Source organism: Onychomys torridus, chromosome 15 (genome assembly GCF_903995425.1).
Source record: "Onychomys torridus chromosome 15, mOncTor1.1, whole genome shotgun sequence".
Taxonomy (NCBI): domain Eukaryota; kingdom Metazoa; phylum Chordata; class Mammalia; order Rodentia; family Cricetidae; genus Onychomys; species Onychomys torridus.
In genome coordinates, this window is record NC_050457.1 from 34,817,695 (window position 1) to 34,834,693 (window position 16,999).

Sequence of the window (16,999 nt, forward strand, 5' to 3'; positions counted from 1 at the left end):
ATATACCAATATGAATGGGGTTGGGATAGAGCAACAAAAGCAACTGAGGGAAAAACAAAGCTTGAAAACTGATTACAAATATACAGAACCGAAATAATCTAATACACCATCAAAAGAGAAATGATTCTAATCGTCAACATTCATTCAATAGCTTTGTGAACTGGTAAAAATTTAAGCTTTTTCTGACCTCAAAGGAATTGCATTTTTAATGAAGAAAAGTATAAAGTTAAGACATTAATACAGCATGTTGTACTTGGAGACCGGTACCTTGAACACTACAGAGAACAACAATATTCTGAAAATCCAGTTTATTTTCCATGTCGTGGACAGATCCAGTCAGTGTGATCAGGTTTTCTGCATGTGTAATAATTTATCAAAATAAGTTTTCCCACAACTCTTCCGATCAGCTATGAAAATCCTGATCTGACAATACACCGAATAAAGAAAGCTCTTGACAAGCACCTCCTAAAGCTCGTAGGAACACCCAGCACGTCTCCTCTCTCACATCCACTGCACTAAGGGCTAAAGAGCAATCTGTTTTGAAAGGTGACTTAGTACAAGACTTCCGTTAATGCTGTAGTGCACTTTGCTCCAGTTTTAGCCAACATGCTATGTTTTCCTTTTTGCTGTTTTGTTTTGTTTTAGGGGAAGTGGGGCGAGGAGGTGCACAAAGTTGAAGATTTCCACTGTTGGAAAAGATATGACTCTGCAAGCAAAACTGTAAGCTGCCTTTTACCTTAAGACCTGAACATTTTAAGACAGAAGCTTTGCAAAACATTACACAATTTTTTATTATTAAATGAGAAAATCTCATTTGTTACATCGTCACATTGCTAGTCAGAGAAATGCTGCAGTGATGAAGGAAGTCAATGTTGGATCAACCAAAGTCCTCATTTCTACAACATTCATTTACAAAGAAATAATGTTCAACACAGCCCAACACAACATTCTTGGTTTTCTTCATATTGAAGTCCCCAAAAAAATCATCTTCTAATGGGGTAGTTCACTACATAAATTATAGTTCTTCATTTTTACAATTCACCCCAAACGGCATGAGAGATGGGTCACACTAACTTTCTAAAGCTGTCAGGAAACCCATCAGACGTCGTCGTCATCTGACGTGTCGCTGCTACTTGTCTCTGTGTCGTCATTCTCAAGTGTGGGTTTGAAAGTGCTGTTTTTCCAGGGTCCAAACTTGAAGTCACAGATCAGGCCATTTTTCAAAATACCATTTTTCCTCAGCCCATTCTTCTGTAACTAAAATGTGAAAAAGAAGCAAGTTAATTTTGCCCCAAGAGTTAATACTAAAAGCATAACCATGAAGTTTATTCATAACCATGAAAATGATAAAGTTTTCATTGTATCTTACCCTGAAACTTCCAGATGTAATTCTATCATGCCTCTAAATAAGCTATTTCAATACTCATGGGGTAAATGACCATATTTTAACACGGTATTTTCTAAAAGAATTAACCTAGACCTATTCTTAGTTGGGCACAGTGGCCTATATCTGTTAATCCTAGCATCTGAGGACAGGAAGATCTTAACGTCAAGGTGAACCCTAAGCTACACAAGAGTTCCAAGCCAGTCTGGCTACATAGTAAGACCTTGTTACAATAAGAAATGAAATAGAAAAATAAAATCTATTTTTTGGAAACAAACATTTACCACCACCCCCAAACCACTATGAAGGGGCGGGGGAGAAAGAGTAGAAAGATCTTTTAAGTACCAAGAGTAGAAGTGACTCACAACTGTCACACTAAGGCATTAAACCTTCCCGAACTTCTGTTGTTTTACATAAACATTGTCATAAATATACTTGCAGGTGCTACTAAGGCATACAATCCATAACCACTAAACTGATCTCTTTATTATCAAGACCTAAATTAATTAAGGCCGGCAGGTGTTTTTATTCACGCTTTGTGAAATAAGTAAAATGAAGTATTCAAAGTAAGAGTCCTATGCTTAGCCACGCAAAATTAAGATACAAGAAAAAACCCTTAATAACCAAAATAAGAAATAAAAAATAAAAATTAAGCCAGGCAGTGTTGGCGCACACCTTTAATCCCAGTGCTCAGGAGGCAGAGCCAGGTGAGTTTCTATGAGTTCAAGGCCAGACTGGTCTACAGAGCGAGTTCTAGGACAGCCAGGGCTGCAGAAAGAAACCCTGTCTTGAAAAATAAACAAAAAAAGTAAAGATTAATAATAACTACAATAATAATGAGTCAAAAACATCACCTCTCAAAATGGGGAAAATAGACGCCCCAATTAAAAATAACATAAAACTATAAAACTAATGACAATATATACTCTATTAAATTTCTCATGAAAACCATGAGGGTAATGTTTATCTGCATCTCTAAATGTTAAGTTTGCAAAGATCAAATTAAATTAAGTAAGTTAATATTTGGAACTGCCTTATAGGTTTTACAGATGAGGGTTCTTTAATTATGAGAATTTCAATTCAAATCTAAAGAGCTATAGCTAATGTTAAATACACAACAAAACACAATACAGCACACATACGTACGTACATAGTGGCTTAAGCTTTAAGTTTCCCTTCCCGTTTCTCAGCATGTTTTCTATCTTGATTTAATTTTGAAGCTCACCTCCCATCAGTTTAAACAAACAGTGTCATACATTATCTTTACTTCAAAACACAAAACAAAAAAGACACATCCATCTCTAATGTTCCCAGCCACCTGACATTTACATGTGTGTCTGGTCCCTCTCTGAAAAAATGCTTCTCTATTCATCAAAGTTCTATTCTTACTTCACCCAATTTATGAGCCAATATAATCTCATTTTGTCACAGCTTAAAATCATCTGTGGAGAACTTCAATGAAAATAAATCTAAATAAGTATGGTGGCACAAACGTGTACATGGGGGGGAGGGTTTATAGGTCCATGTCAACTGTCTTCTTCAAGTAGTTTCCATTTATTTGCTTGTTTGTTGGTTTAAACAAACAAGGGTCTATAGTTAAACCTGGAGTTCTGCTTGTAACGTTGGGAGCAAAGGACTGAAGACGGTGAATTCAAGGCCAACCTGAACTGCAAAGTCCCATAGTTGAATGGGCTATATCAAGACCTTCAATTAATCATATCTAGTAATCAATCAAGCCATCCATTCACCTCAGCTAGCCAACAATTCTATCTTTTCTGTGTGTTACCGGTTCGCATGTGTGTTACAGATGCAAGAGATCAGCTCTTCATGTTTACACAGCAAACACTTTACCAGGGAAGCCATCTCATTCCAAATCTATGTCTTTATTTCTTAAGTTTTCTATAAGCCTGTGCATCACCCACTAACAGCTACCTTAACATTTTTCTTAAAATCAGCTCCTTCTACACTACTTATAATAAATATACCATCATGGCATTTAGGTATTTCAAAATCCTAATGATTGTAGTTCAGACCTTTTATTCCTAGAACCACCTTACCTAACATTTCTCCAGTGTAGGCTGCAATCCTAATTGCTGCAACACATTCCCAACTTATCAGCCTGATTCCACTCGTAAAAGCCACACTTACAGGAGGCAGAGCCAGATGGATCTCTGTGAGTTCGAGGCCAGCCTGGGCTATAGAGAGAGATCCAGGACAGGCACCAAGACTACACAGAGAAATCCTGTCTTGAAAGAAAGAAAAAAAAAAAAGAAAAAAAAAAAAAAAAAAAAACCCACACCAAGTGTACCTCCTATCTTAACAAAACCTCTAATGAACCTAATAACAACACAAACTCCTGACATGACATTAAAAGTCCTTCATATTCTGACTCCAGTGTATCTTTCTTCAACATACCCCTTTACCATGATTAAAAGGTAAGTAGAGCAAGTAATTCAGCCGAACTAAGGCTCAAATTCTAATTTCTCAATTCATAGAAGCTCTAATATGTATTTAGTAGTATTAATAAATCTACTTCACACAATGGCTTAAGAAGGCATTTAACATGGTAGCTAGTGGAAATTACGAGCTAAAGCTAACAATACATTGTGAGGTCACATGTTAAAGCTTTCCACCCAATTCTCTTTCTGCTTCTATGAGCTCTAGCAAAATCTCTTACTTTTGCCTGTTTACAACTTGTTCCAACAATGTAATTCTTTCATCTGTCAAAGGCCAATTCAAATCCATGTCCTTAACTAAATTTTCCTAAGTCACTGACCACTGGGGAGTAAATTCTATGAGGAAAATTACTGATTTTGCATTTCTCAACCACCCTACTCATTCACTCTTCGATCCTCACCTGCAACATTTAGATTACCATCAGAATCTGCTTTACATGGGAGTTTATACTCTCACTAAACTGTATGCTAGAAAAAGGAATTCAACTCTGGATAGTAAAGCATATCTAAACACTCAGTACATGTTTGCTGGAGAGATAGAGTTTAAAAGCAGAATCATTAAGCTCCAACTCTGTTACCAGGTACAACGCAAACCCTTTTAAAAACATCTTTAATGATTTTTTTTGGTACCTAAATATCAAATGTTTTATAACATTTAATATAAATATATCCATGCCTTCATCATTATTTCAGAAAATACAGACTTTGTGTGTCATTAGTTTCCTATTCACAGCATACAAAATTAGTAACCTTGTGGCAGTTAGGTATTTTATTAATAAGGTTTTTAGCTACATGCCTCAGTCATCACATGGTTTTAAAGTCTTGGTAATATATTTTGAATGGTACCTTTCTTTAAACTCTAAATAATCATTCAAGCTGGGGATAGCTTACTGGTAGAGCACTTGCTTAGTAGTTTAATTCCTAAGGGCAGAAAGTGGATTGGTAAATGAATGCCAGTCAGACTTAGGAATAAAGACTGAATACAAAGGCAAATGAAAAATCTGTTTGGAGAGAGAAGTATTCTTCTGGATTATGATCAGTTTATACTACTGAGTAAAAAAAAAGCTCAACTATTTAAAGTGAAATTCTACATAAAAACTATGCACATGCCTAATTGTCTTTCAAAACTACTATTATCTATGGTCATCAACTTCACAATCATGTTAAAAACCAGGCTCATTAAGAACTTCTGAATTAAAAAAAAAATAGCTGGAAAGTAAGATATAGCAAAACAGAGAATTTACAAAAGAAGAATCGCAAATGGCTGAAAGACGTTTAAAGAAATGCTCAACATCCTTTATCATCAGAGAAATGCAAATCAAAAAGACTCTGAGATACCACCTTACACCTGAGGAATGCAAACTTGTACAACCACTGTGGAAATCAGTATGGCGGTTTCTCAGAAAATTGGGAATCAAACTACCTTAAGACCCAGCCATACCACTCTTTGGCATATACCCAAGGAATGCTCAATCATACCACAAAGATACATGCTCAACTATGTTCATAGCAGCACTATTTGTAATAGCCAGAACCTGGAAACAACCTAGATGCCCATCAACTGAAGAATAGCTTAAGAAAATGTGGTACATATACACCATGGAGTACTACTCAGCAGAGAAAAACATTTGCAGGCAAATGGATGGAACTAGAAAAAAATCATCCTGAGTGAGGTAACCCAAACCCAGAAGGACAAACATGGTCTGTACTCAATCATAAGTGGGTCCTAGATATAAAGCAAAGAACAATCAGACTGCAACCCACAGAATCATGGAGGCTATATAGCAGGGGGACCCTAGGATGACTGTGACTTATATAATAAGTTTTGGATTTACTCAATTACTGAGCAAGCCTCAATGAAACATTTCACTATTAAGATAAGAATTTATACTGTATCAAGCTGATAAGAGAAAAATTAATTAATGAATTAAAAAAAGAAATAGCAAAATCATCTGTTTGCAAAAGACAACACTGCCCTCGCCCCTCACCCCCAAATGACTTACAGATTCAATGCAATCCCATTTGAAATAACAATGGTATTTGTTTAGGAAAAAAGAAAACCCACTATTTCAGTAAAAAAAGGGGAAAGGCAGATAAGAGAGGGTAAGGGGTGGGTGAGGGCTATGAGCAAATTCACTACATACATTTATAAAATCTCAGTGAAACCATTATTAGTTTGTGCAATTAATATACATTAGTATAAAGTACTTTAAGATAAAGACAAAAGGAAATTCCCTATTAATTTCACATGGAATATATAAAGGAACCACAAAACAATCTTTTAGAACAAAGCTGGAGGGCCATACTTCCTGACTCTCAAAACTTAGCACAAAAATACAGTAATCAAAGCAATGCAGGGCTGTGGAATCTGTCTAGCCAGCACTGCCTAGCAATCCCCAGCACTGCATCAACTAGGTAGGCATGGTCTGCCATTTAGTCTAGCATATCTAAGAAACCTGGCTACAGAGGGAAGGGTGGCCAGTGCTAAAGACTCTGTCTCAAAAAGAAAATGACTCTTAAACTGACATAGACCAAAGAAATGGATAGCCCAGAAAGAAACCCCTGTCTTCTGACATGGGACAGGACAAAAACCAAATTAATTAAGGGACTATTCTATTACTAATCTCAATTCTTTGATTCTATTCTGATTCTTTAAACTTTTCTTAAAGTATGAATTTTATATCAAAATTTACAAGATATATATATATATTTTAAACTTTGTTAAGATAATAATGGTCATATAGAGTACTAATTAATTCTAGAGAAAAGGCTTCGATTAGCTGCCTATACATGTCTTTGTGTTCGAGTCTCTTTTCAGTTTTCTGCAGGAAATCACGGCCAGGCCTAACTTCAACTGAAATCTCCAGGAAGAAGATGGGGCCCCACAACGACAATTCCACGTGGAAAATAATATCACTAAGCTGACAAACATCATCTACAGATCAGCTTTGGACTACAAAGTGCTTAGAGCAATTCTGAGATGGCTAGCTGAGATGATCCAGTTTCAAAGACTACTTCAATAAGGACTTGAGATAAACCCTGAACTTTGGCATTATGGATAACAAAGAATATAGTTATCTTTCCTAGGATTTGTCAATTAACCCAAAATTTTTCTTTTCAGAATAAATATAACTTCGCCCATACCCAGCAGGAAGCAATTTTAAGAATTCGACGCCCACATTCCCAAAGGGGTGGTGTGGGGTGGGTGGTTTTTTGGTCTTTTTATGGGTATTGGGTCTGAGATAGTTTTCATTGTTTAGGAGGGTTGGTTACAAGTTGTTGCTAAGGGTTAGGAAAAGGGCTAGGCAAAAGGTGCTTGTTTAAAAAAAAAAAAGACAATTACTAGTTTTAAATACTTTACATTCAATTGGATTATTTTATATTGTATACAAATTATTATTATTGAGATTGAGATTGTTAGAATATACCATACATGTATTTCTAATTTTGTTCGAGATATTGTATTTATACCGTTCATTTGACAATGTAATGCAATTTGCTAATCCTTGAATGTTATAGTATTACCAACTATTAGGATATATAGAAATGAAAATTAGTGGTTAGACATTACAATTAAACTTATAGTCATATTAGGTGTGTTTTCAAGATCAAACAGATATATTTTAGATAGACAGGTCATCTTCAAACCCTTCAGAGATCTACAGAATGTGGCATTTAAAATGTTTTAATAATTTAATAATTTTTCTTTTTTGCTATGACTATGAGACATGACGGCTCCTGGCAGTACCAATCTACTTCAGAGAAAATATGGGCATTGAAGAAATTGCATATGGAGCTAACTTTCATTGTGGCAAAAGTTAGCCACTGGACAACAAAGTATCCTCGAATCAACTGCTGACAAACAGGACAGACAGAACATGAAACCAAGGACTACCAATTCTTGCCAAAACAAGTGTGATTGTGGCTTTAACAAAAGGCATCTTCTGAAGCCAGGACAATATGGCACCATCCCTGAAGTGAGTGACCTTTGCAATCTGTAAAAGGTACCGTGCCCTTTTCTTCGAAGGCAGCTGAACAGGGAGTGGGCCAATGGCTTCTGATGTGCAATGGAACAGCAGATGAAACAGTTATTCTTGAAGAATAACTAAGCTCACCCCTCTCAATAGTAGACTGGCGTTTAATAGAGAGATGTGGAGAAGAACAGGATGCCAAGATGAAGCCACATATACACAGCCAAGAAAAATGGACAGCTGAATTGAAAAGACATCAATAATTTCCAGAATTTAAAATCCTGAATCGTGACATGACACTAATGGAATTCAGGTGTTTCTGGTACATGGACTGCTCTCACCAAATGTGAGGTCAAACTGTTGACCTTGTATACATCCTAGTTCACAAAAGAGTCTGTCAGATACGATAAGCATGTAGGCTGAAGATGATGCCCCAACACTGCGGAGAAACCTCAGGTGACTGTCCAGGCAGCTGGTTGTTTCTGTCAACTCACATTTTTTTTTTTTGGAAGCTGCTTGCATGCACTTCTTGTCTTTATTTTTTTTTTAGGTAGTATTATTTCCTTCTTGGGTCTCTGAGACCCATAGTTAGTTATAGTTATAATTATCTTTGTTAAGGATTTCAGAAAAACTCACTAAGAGCTGTAAGTATATAAATTTGAAAGACGTTATAAGACAGTTCTGTTAGCTATACAAGTTAGGATAAAAAGTAAATCAGGTACATTCTGGACTTACCAAAAAAGGATAGATAATGGAATTATTTTCTCTGAATTTGTCAAATACAAATGGACTAGACATTGTTTAGGTATTTATTGTTTGTATATATGGTATATATATAGTTATTGTACTTTTGTATATAGTTTTTCTTATATTAGTTGTAACTTTTTCCTTTTTTCTTTTTATTAAAATAGAAAAGGGGAAATATAGTGATATTTTATTTGTATTGAAATGTGATTTTATTTGTATGTCAATAAAGTTGCCTTGAGGTCAGAGCAAGCCAGAGCAGAAGCTGAGCAGTAGTGGGGCACGCCTTTAATCCCAGCACTTGGGAGGCAGAGCTAGGCGGATCTCTGTGTGTTCAAGGACACAGCCAGCATGGCAGACACGCCTTTAATCTCAATACCAACCATAGAAGACCTGGAGGTCTGTACAAACAGGCAGTGACAAGGAGGTCATGTGGCTGGGTTTACAACCAATGAGAAAACAGAACAGAAAGTCTTTAAATAGACAGAACGCACAGAAGTAGGTCTCTTGCGGAGAGGAAGAACGGCAGAAGCAGTGAAGGGTAAGGTTTTCCGCTTTTGCTCTGACCTCGTGGTTTTTAACTCTGCAATCGGTTCTGTGTTTCTTATTTAACAAGCCGGATACATCTACACCCCTGTGTGTATACATATGTTTAGCTTGGGCACTTGTTATTTATCTGTTTATTTTAAATTTTTATTACATTTAGAGTGAGAGTATGAGTGCATGCATAGGTCAACAATGCTTAAGAGCTGGTTTGCTTCTCTCCAAAGGGTCCTGAGGATCAAATTCCAAGTGATCCTTAAGTTTCTCTCTCTTGTCTGCTGGGTCACATTAACCCAAAAAGTAATTTAATATCCACATGAGGTTGGACCTTTACTCTACACTATTAAAGACAGAAAAATCTAAACACTAAGATTTAAAACCTATAATCTGTCCTGCCTGCAAGAAGTGCTGGGGAAATGGTGGTGCAAAACTTTTGACTGGTACACCTTGAGGTCCATGTCACAAGAAGGAGCTCAAGCCTGACACTGCCTAGATAGCCAGGAACCAGAGGCACTATAGCGAGAGACCCAGGATAGAACCAAACATAACTGGCACCAAAAAAGAAAGAGAGAGAAAGAGAGAGAGAGAGAGAGAGAGAGAGAGAGAGAGAAGAAAAGAAAAGAAGAAAGAATAATTCCTAATGATACTCTGCTGTACTCATAGATCAGTGCTATCCCAATTGTCAAAGGGGTGTCAGATGCAAAGAACCACAGCCAAACATTAGTTAGAGCCAGGGGAACCCCACAGAAGGGGAGGACACTGTGAGTACGCAGCACACACTCAACTAAGTAAGGCTCACAGGGGCTCACAGAAACAATATATAGGTCTCTGCATGTATATATCGTTGAGTTGTTGTGCTGACTCTTGTGCCTATGCTTGGGACCCTTTTCCTCCAACTGTGATGAGGGTTTGTGCCCAGTCTTATTTGTTAGGCCATGCTCAGTGGGAGGCCAGCAAGGGCACATTCATTTATGTTCTCGTTGTTTCTCTTTCTCTCTCTCTCTCTGGAAATAGGAGAAGTTGATCTGAGGAAAGGGGGAGGGATTGGAAGGAGTGGAGAGAGGAGAAACTGTGCTTGGGATGTAATGTATTAGAGAAAAATAAAAGTGTGTTTAAGTATGTGTGTGCATTTATGGACAAGGATGGAAGGGAGTGGGGGGATGTCTTAGTGATATAACACTTGCATTAACATGGGTTATTAGCCCTGGATATGATCTCCAGGATGTAGTGAAAGGAGGAAGCACAAAGGATTTGAACAAACATTTATCCCCAAAGAAGCTATATAAATGGCTAATAAGCCTATGGAAAGATTATCAAACTTCATTAACTGCAGTGGAATGAGAATAATACCCACATAAAGCCTACATCATGCCCAGTTCTTTCTCCATTCCTCTCCCCTCCCCTCCTCCTGCCTCCTACTTTAGGATTTAAGCTTTGAGTTACAGTTTCGGTGCAGCCTGCTACCATGTTCCCCCCCACACTGATCATGGACTCTAACCCTGTTAAACTTTAAGTCCCAAATAAACTCTCCCTTCTATGCATGCCATTAGTCATGGTGTCTTATCACAGAAATAGAAAAGTAACTAAGACACAAATGACTGGAGAAATGCAAATCAAAAACACTGAGTTAACAACTTATACTATATAAGAGATAAGGTACAAACAGAAAATAACGAGTATCAACAATGATGTAGAGACATTGGGGATCCCGTTACTGCCAGGTAAGTATTGGGAACTTAACATGGGTCTTCTGCAAGAAGACCTTAACAGTGAACTGTATCTCCATACCCCACCTATATTCATCAAGGAATATGTGGGAAAACACATGTGATAGAGGACAATACATAGGCTCAGTTTTCTCCTATCCTGTGGGTCCTGGGACTCCAACTCAGGTCATCAGGCTTTATCAAGCACCTTTAACCACTAAGTCATCTCGTAACCTCTAAAAATTTGTTTTTTAGTTTTTCATTGTTTTAAAAAGATTGATTGATTGATTGATTGATTGATTGAGGCATGCCAATCACAGCTTCCCTTCCCTTCTCTCCTCCCAGGATCTCCCCATTTCCTCCTTCTTGCCCACCCCCTATCCATTCCTCCATTTTTATTCAGCAAAGGGCAGGGCTTCCATGGACATCAACCAAACATGCATATTGAGTTGGGGTATTAAGGTTGGACAAGGCAACCCAGAATGAGTCCCAAAGGAAAAAGAAAGCATCTTCAACAAACGGTGCTGGTCTAACTGGATGCCCACATGTAGAAGAATGCAAATAGATCCATATCTATCACCCTGAACAAAACTCAAGTCCATGTGGATCAAAGACCTCAACATAAATCAAAACACACTGAACCAATAGAAGAAAATGAGGGATAGTTTTGAACACATTGGCACAGGAAACAACTTCCTAAACAGAACACCAATAGCACTGGCACTAAGAACAACAATTAATAAATGGGATGTCATGAAACTGAAAGCTTCTTTCTGTAAGGCAAAGGACACCAACACTACAACCAAAGAGAAGCCTACAGAACGGGAACAGATCTTCACCAACTCCACATCTGACAGAGGGCTAATTTTCAAAATATGTGAAGAACTCAAGAAACTAGTCATCAACAAACCAAATAACCCAATTCTCTAAACAGAGAATCTTAAATGGCCAAGAAACAATGAAATGTTCGGTATTCTTAGACATAAAAAAAAGTGACAGTTCATGCTGTCCTGGATGAGAAGCAAGGAGAACAAGAGGAACACGCTTCCATTACTGGTATAAGTGCAAACTTGTACAAGTACTTTGGAAACCAATATAGCAATTTCTCAGAAGACAAGGAATCAAACTACATACAATTAAAAGTGATTAATAACAGTTTATTCTTCTTTCCATTTTTTTTAAAAGAAAAAACTTCCACTTTTTGACAGCTAAGAAAAGACTGACAGAGAACTAACCATTTTGATTTGTTGGGCAAGTGTACTATACATAAAGCAGTAACTTTAAAATTTCTGCTTCTTTTAAGGACACATATGTTGTAATAAACTGTTGGGTTTTTTTTTTAAATTGCACTCCTTAAATATTTCTGTTAATTCTATTTGCTAATCTTTCAACATGTATCTATTACACATCAAGGTGTTATCAATTTCATATATTTTTTTTCAAAGTCTCAAAGATTATATATTAGTACTCACGAGCCCTGAATAGTGTTTAACATGCTAGTCATATTTTACAGAGGAAGAATTAGGGTCATTTAAGTAAAACAATTGGCTTAATTCACAGCTATACCAGTTATTCCATTCTTGGGTATATACCCAAAGGCTGTTCCATCATACCACAAGGACACCTGTTCAACTATGTTCAAAACTTTGTCTTGTTTTAACATTTATTCACTGTGTGCAAGATTTGTTTTTAATGTAGTGTTTTGCCTGCATGTTTGTCTGTGTGAGGGTGTTGGAACCTCTAGGACTGGAGTTATAAGCAGTTGTGAGCTGCCATGTGGGTGCTGGGAATTGAACCTAGGTCCTCTGCAGGAGCAGCCAATGCTCTTCCTTCTGAACTGCTGAGCAACCTCCCAGCACCATATCATGTGAATTTTTAGGGTCAAAGTCAGGTTATCAGCTTTGGTGTTAAATGCACTGACCTGCTGAGTTATCATCACCTGGGGCCAACTTTTTTTCAGTAGCAATTCTACTGTAGACACACACAAATTGAAATCGAGAACTTCTACACTTATTTTCATACCAGCATTATTCATAGTAGCCAGAAGGTAAGAGCAACCCAAGTGTCTATTAACAGATGAATGAATAAATAATATACAATGCATGCAAATAATGGAATACTACTCAGCCTCATCCCAGGAAGTGCTACATATACAAACCTTGATGGTAAAATGCCAGGAGAAATAAGACCATCACAAAAATATAAATAGTATATGGTTACACTGATATGAGGCATGGAAAACTATCATGTTCATACAGACAGAAAGCAGAAGAGTAGTTTCCAAGACTAGAGGAACAGAACGTTATCATCTAGTGGTACTGGGTTAGTGTTTGGGGAACAAAAACAAAAAAACAAAAAGGAAAAATTGTTGAAATGGAGGGTGGTAATGGTTGTCAAACATGAATGCATTTAAGACACTGAGCTGAATGTAGGGGTGGGGATGATAGTTAAATTAATAATTTACATGGTATGTTTTAAAGCAAATTTTAGAACTACAATGAGGAAAATACTAAATTCACTTTGACCAGAACTATTTTTTTAATCTATACTAGATTTAGAAAAATAAATTTTTGATGCTCTGTCAAATGTTTCCCAGTACTCTTTCACAAACTAAAGTATACAGACCTAAAACAAGATTGTTTGGAATATTAAATATTATTTTGGGGAAGGATCAAATGCAAAGTTAATTAAAACTTGTCACTCATGTCAAATCAATAACCAAATTAAAGGTCTGGATAACAAAAAAAAAAAAAAAAAAATTAAGTATTTTGTTTGCCTAGACACTATACACACAGTAAATCACTGCAGATTTGTCTCAAAGGGATTTTTTTTTTTTTTTTTTGGTTTTTTGAGACAGGGTTTCCCTGTGTAGCTTTGCGCCTTTCCTGGAACTCGCTTTGGAGACCAGGCTGGCCTCAAACGAACTCACAGAGATCCACCTGCCTCTGCTGGGATTAAAGGCGTGTGCCACCACCGCCCGGCGGCTAGTAAATTCCTAAAACAAATAATTAACTATTAGGCTGCTCCTACCACCATGATGTTTACTCATAATTCGGTTGTTCTACTTAAGGAAGGGCTGTTTTTAAGAGTGAATCTAAAAGGCTTAGGTCTCCTTACCTGTTCACTAATAACTTGGAATTCTCTCATTTCATCCTCAGTTAAGGGAGCACATGTTTCATCATTTTCACTGTCTTCCTGCCAGCCCATCTCCTTTAATAATCTGAAAAGAGGAAAAGTAATTTTAATTTAGAGCTTCACCTGGGTAATGCTACTATTCCCTTAATACTATATACAAGAAAACACAATTCACAGTCTGCTGCTACACAGTCCCCAAGATACAAATAGACTTTATTTTCTTAAAAATGAGTAACTGAGCAAGGAAACAGTATTTAGTAGTAAATAAGAATGAATTGCTTGACTGCTTAATCTTCAAGGTCAAGGTTCTCTATGCTGGAAACTTCCAATAGGAGATTCCAAAAAAAAAAAAAGGCAAGCCCTTGTACTAATAGCGATAAAGCCATTTTTCTTTTTCAATGCCATCATAATCCAATATATTCTCAACTGCTCATTACGTTTTCGCTGCAGAAGCATGCCCTATCTTGCATTTTACAATTTATTCTTCTACCAATGTCTTGGGTGTATGATATTCACTATCCTCAATACACAATTCATTCTGAAAAGAGGCATTATGTTAGAAAATAACAGAAAAATGATTTTTCAAAGTTATCAACATAGAACTATATAATGAAAAATAACACTTTACACTTCCATTTTTAGGAAAAACAGAGCTAAGAAAAGACTAGCAGAGAACTAACCATTTGACTTGTTAGACAAGCATGCTGCACATAAAGCTTTGAAGTTTCTGTGTTTTTTAAAGACACTTATCTTAATTAATTGGTATTTAATTGTACTCCTTAAATATTTGTTATTTCTATTTGCACATCTTTCAACTTGTATCTATTACATATCATGGTGTTATCAATTTCATGCATTTTTTTCGAAATCTCAAAGAATATGTTAGTACTCAAGAGATCTGAATAGTACTTAACATGCTACTCATTAAATATGAGTAGCATGTTAGTGTCACTTAAGTACAAGAATTTGCTTACCTCACAGCAAAGAAAAAGAATTTTAGTATTCTGCCTGCAGAATTAGTATGTTCCACACTGAACTATTGCCTCAAAACCAATACAGTGGAGTCAGCATTAATTATTTCTTTGATTTCCATCCACTGGCTTTTCTGATACACTGTCTTGACTGTAACATAGATGGCTGCCCTTACACTTGGCATTTCTCCTTACCCTAATCTTTCAACATCACCTAATCTGAAGCTCAAGAACTAATATAACAGAACTCCGTGCTTTTGCTACGACCATTTATCTTTCTTTTATTTATAAAAACTGAAAGACATTTGTGATGCCCTGTGTTCAATCAACAACACTAAAAGAAATGGCGAAGGGAACAAGTATTCTTAACTCTCCAGCTGGATTATTTAATACATGATTATTTAATACAAAACAAAAGGGAATTATCTCTAGAAACTATTGTTCATTACTGGTAAATGCATCCACTATAAGGTTACATGTACTTATGAACTGCAAATAAAGTTAAGTGAAAACTGAAGCTATGGTATCTTTTTTCACATATGAAATCACATTTTTATAAAGAAATTAAACTTGAAGTCTACAAGTAAACTAAAAGAAATCTAAATGTCACTTTGTAAGCTTAAAGAATGTTTTATGGTTTTAAGTTGTAGGACTCGGTGGTTGAAAGCTTTTCTAGCAGGACAGGTTCAATCCCTAACTCACCCCACAAACAAAAAGAGGTTAAGAATGACCATAATTTATTTGCTCTAGGATTAGATTTCCTAGATTTAAATGTTAACTACACAATTTACTGACTTTGAGACACTGAATAATCAACATCTGTCTTGACTCCTCTGTGAGAAATAGTCAATGAAAAAATACAAGTACATATAATCTTTTAAAAAGAAACTGCCTATATACATTCATTTCTATATGTGCATATATGTTCATACAAATATAAGTTTTCATTAATTCAAATGGGCACTTTTCATTTTCCCTTTACATACTGGGATAATACCCAATACAGTATTACTAACATGTAACTTGCACCCATGTAGAGACTGTTCCACATTAATATAATTGGATGTGCTTAGTTTTTATAAATTCCTACCCAGTATTATACAGGATGTGAAATTCTGCTATTAATAGCATTTACATAGATTCTCATTTTCAATCTCCCATCAATATCTTCCTATGAATATAGTTAATATACCTCACCCTGTACCAGTCATTATTTTCATTTCTCTACATATAATCTATCTCATTGATTAGGCAGAAGCCCTATAAGGTAAGCATCCCTAAAGAAACGTTTTCTTAATGTTCACAAAAACAAAACAAAACAACAACAACAAAAACCACCTTATACATGAATGCCTATAAAGGCATTATTTGTAATACTTAAGAAGTGGGGGAAAAGAAAGATGTTAAGCAGTTGAGACTACTAGCTACTCTTTCAGAAAACCAGGGCTCGATTCCTAGTATCTACATGGCAGCTCACAAACCATCTGTAATTCCAATTCCAGGGTATCTGATGCCCTCTTCTGGCCTCCGTAGGTACCAGGTATACATGTGGTGGTACAGACATAAATGTAAGCAAACAATAAACACATAAAATGAATCTTTAAAATGAATATAAAGTCATGCAACCATACAATATACTACTGAGCAATAAAAAAAAAAAAAAAAAAAAAAAAAAAGAACAAAGTACTGGCATACTCTAAAACAGGAATGAAAATAGGCTTAATCAAACCCAGCATGAAATCCTAAATCAACTCCATATAGAAAACAGATCAGTGATTATATATGTCAGGGTGAAATGATTAAACTACAAGGGAAACACAACTGTAAATGCAATAAAAATCATCTGCCCATTTAGAAGACAGTCAACCTTATTTTTAATAAACATGTTAAAAAGCAAACAAGTTAGGGTTAGGTGTGGTAGCACACACCTTTAATCCCAGCACTCAAAAGGCAGTGCCAGGCATAGTTTAAGGCCAGCCTGGCCTACATACTAAATTCCAGGCTGGCCAAGGTTATATGGTAAGATCCAGTATTAAAAAAGGAAAAAAAAAGGGGTTGGGGATTTAGTTTAGTGGTAGAGCACTTGCCT

General features: G+C 36.2%; 1 protein-coding gene across 3 annotated transcripts in view; it reads right to left on the minus strand.

Annotated features, from left to right (window-relative positions):
- Window positions 1-293: 293 nt before the first annotated feature.
- Window positions 294-16,999, minus strand: part of Gpbp1 (GC-rich promoter binding protein 1) — a 77,437-nt gene continuing 60,731 nt past the window's right edge. For all 3 annotated transcript variants that reach the window (XM_036207050.1, XM_036207048.1, XM_036207049.1), the window contains 2 exons: window positions 13,922-14,024; window positions 294-1,257 (listed from right to left, as the gene is read on the minus strand). In XM_036207050.1, the coding sequence (XP_036062943.1) occupies window positions 1,099-1,257; window positions 13,922-14,024 (262 nt within the window). In that variant the 3' untranslated portion in view covers window positions 294-1,098. The remainder of the gene's footprint in view (window positions 1,258-13,921; window positions 14,025-16,999) is intronic.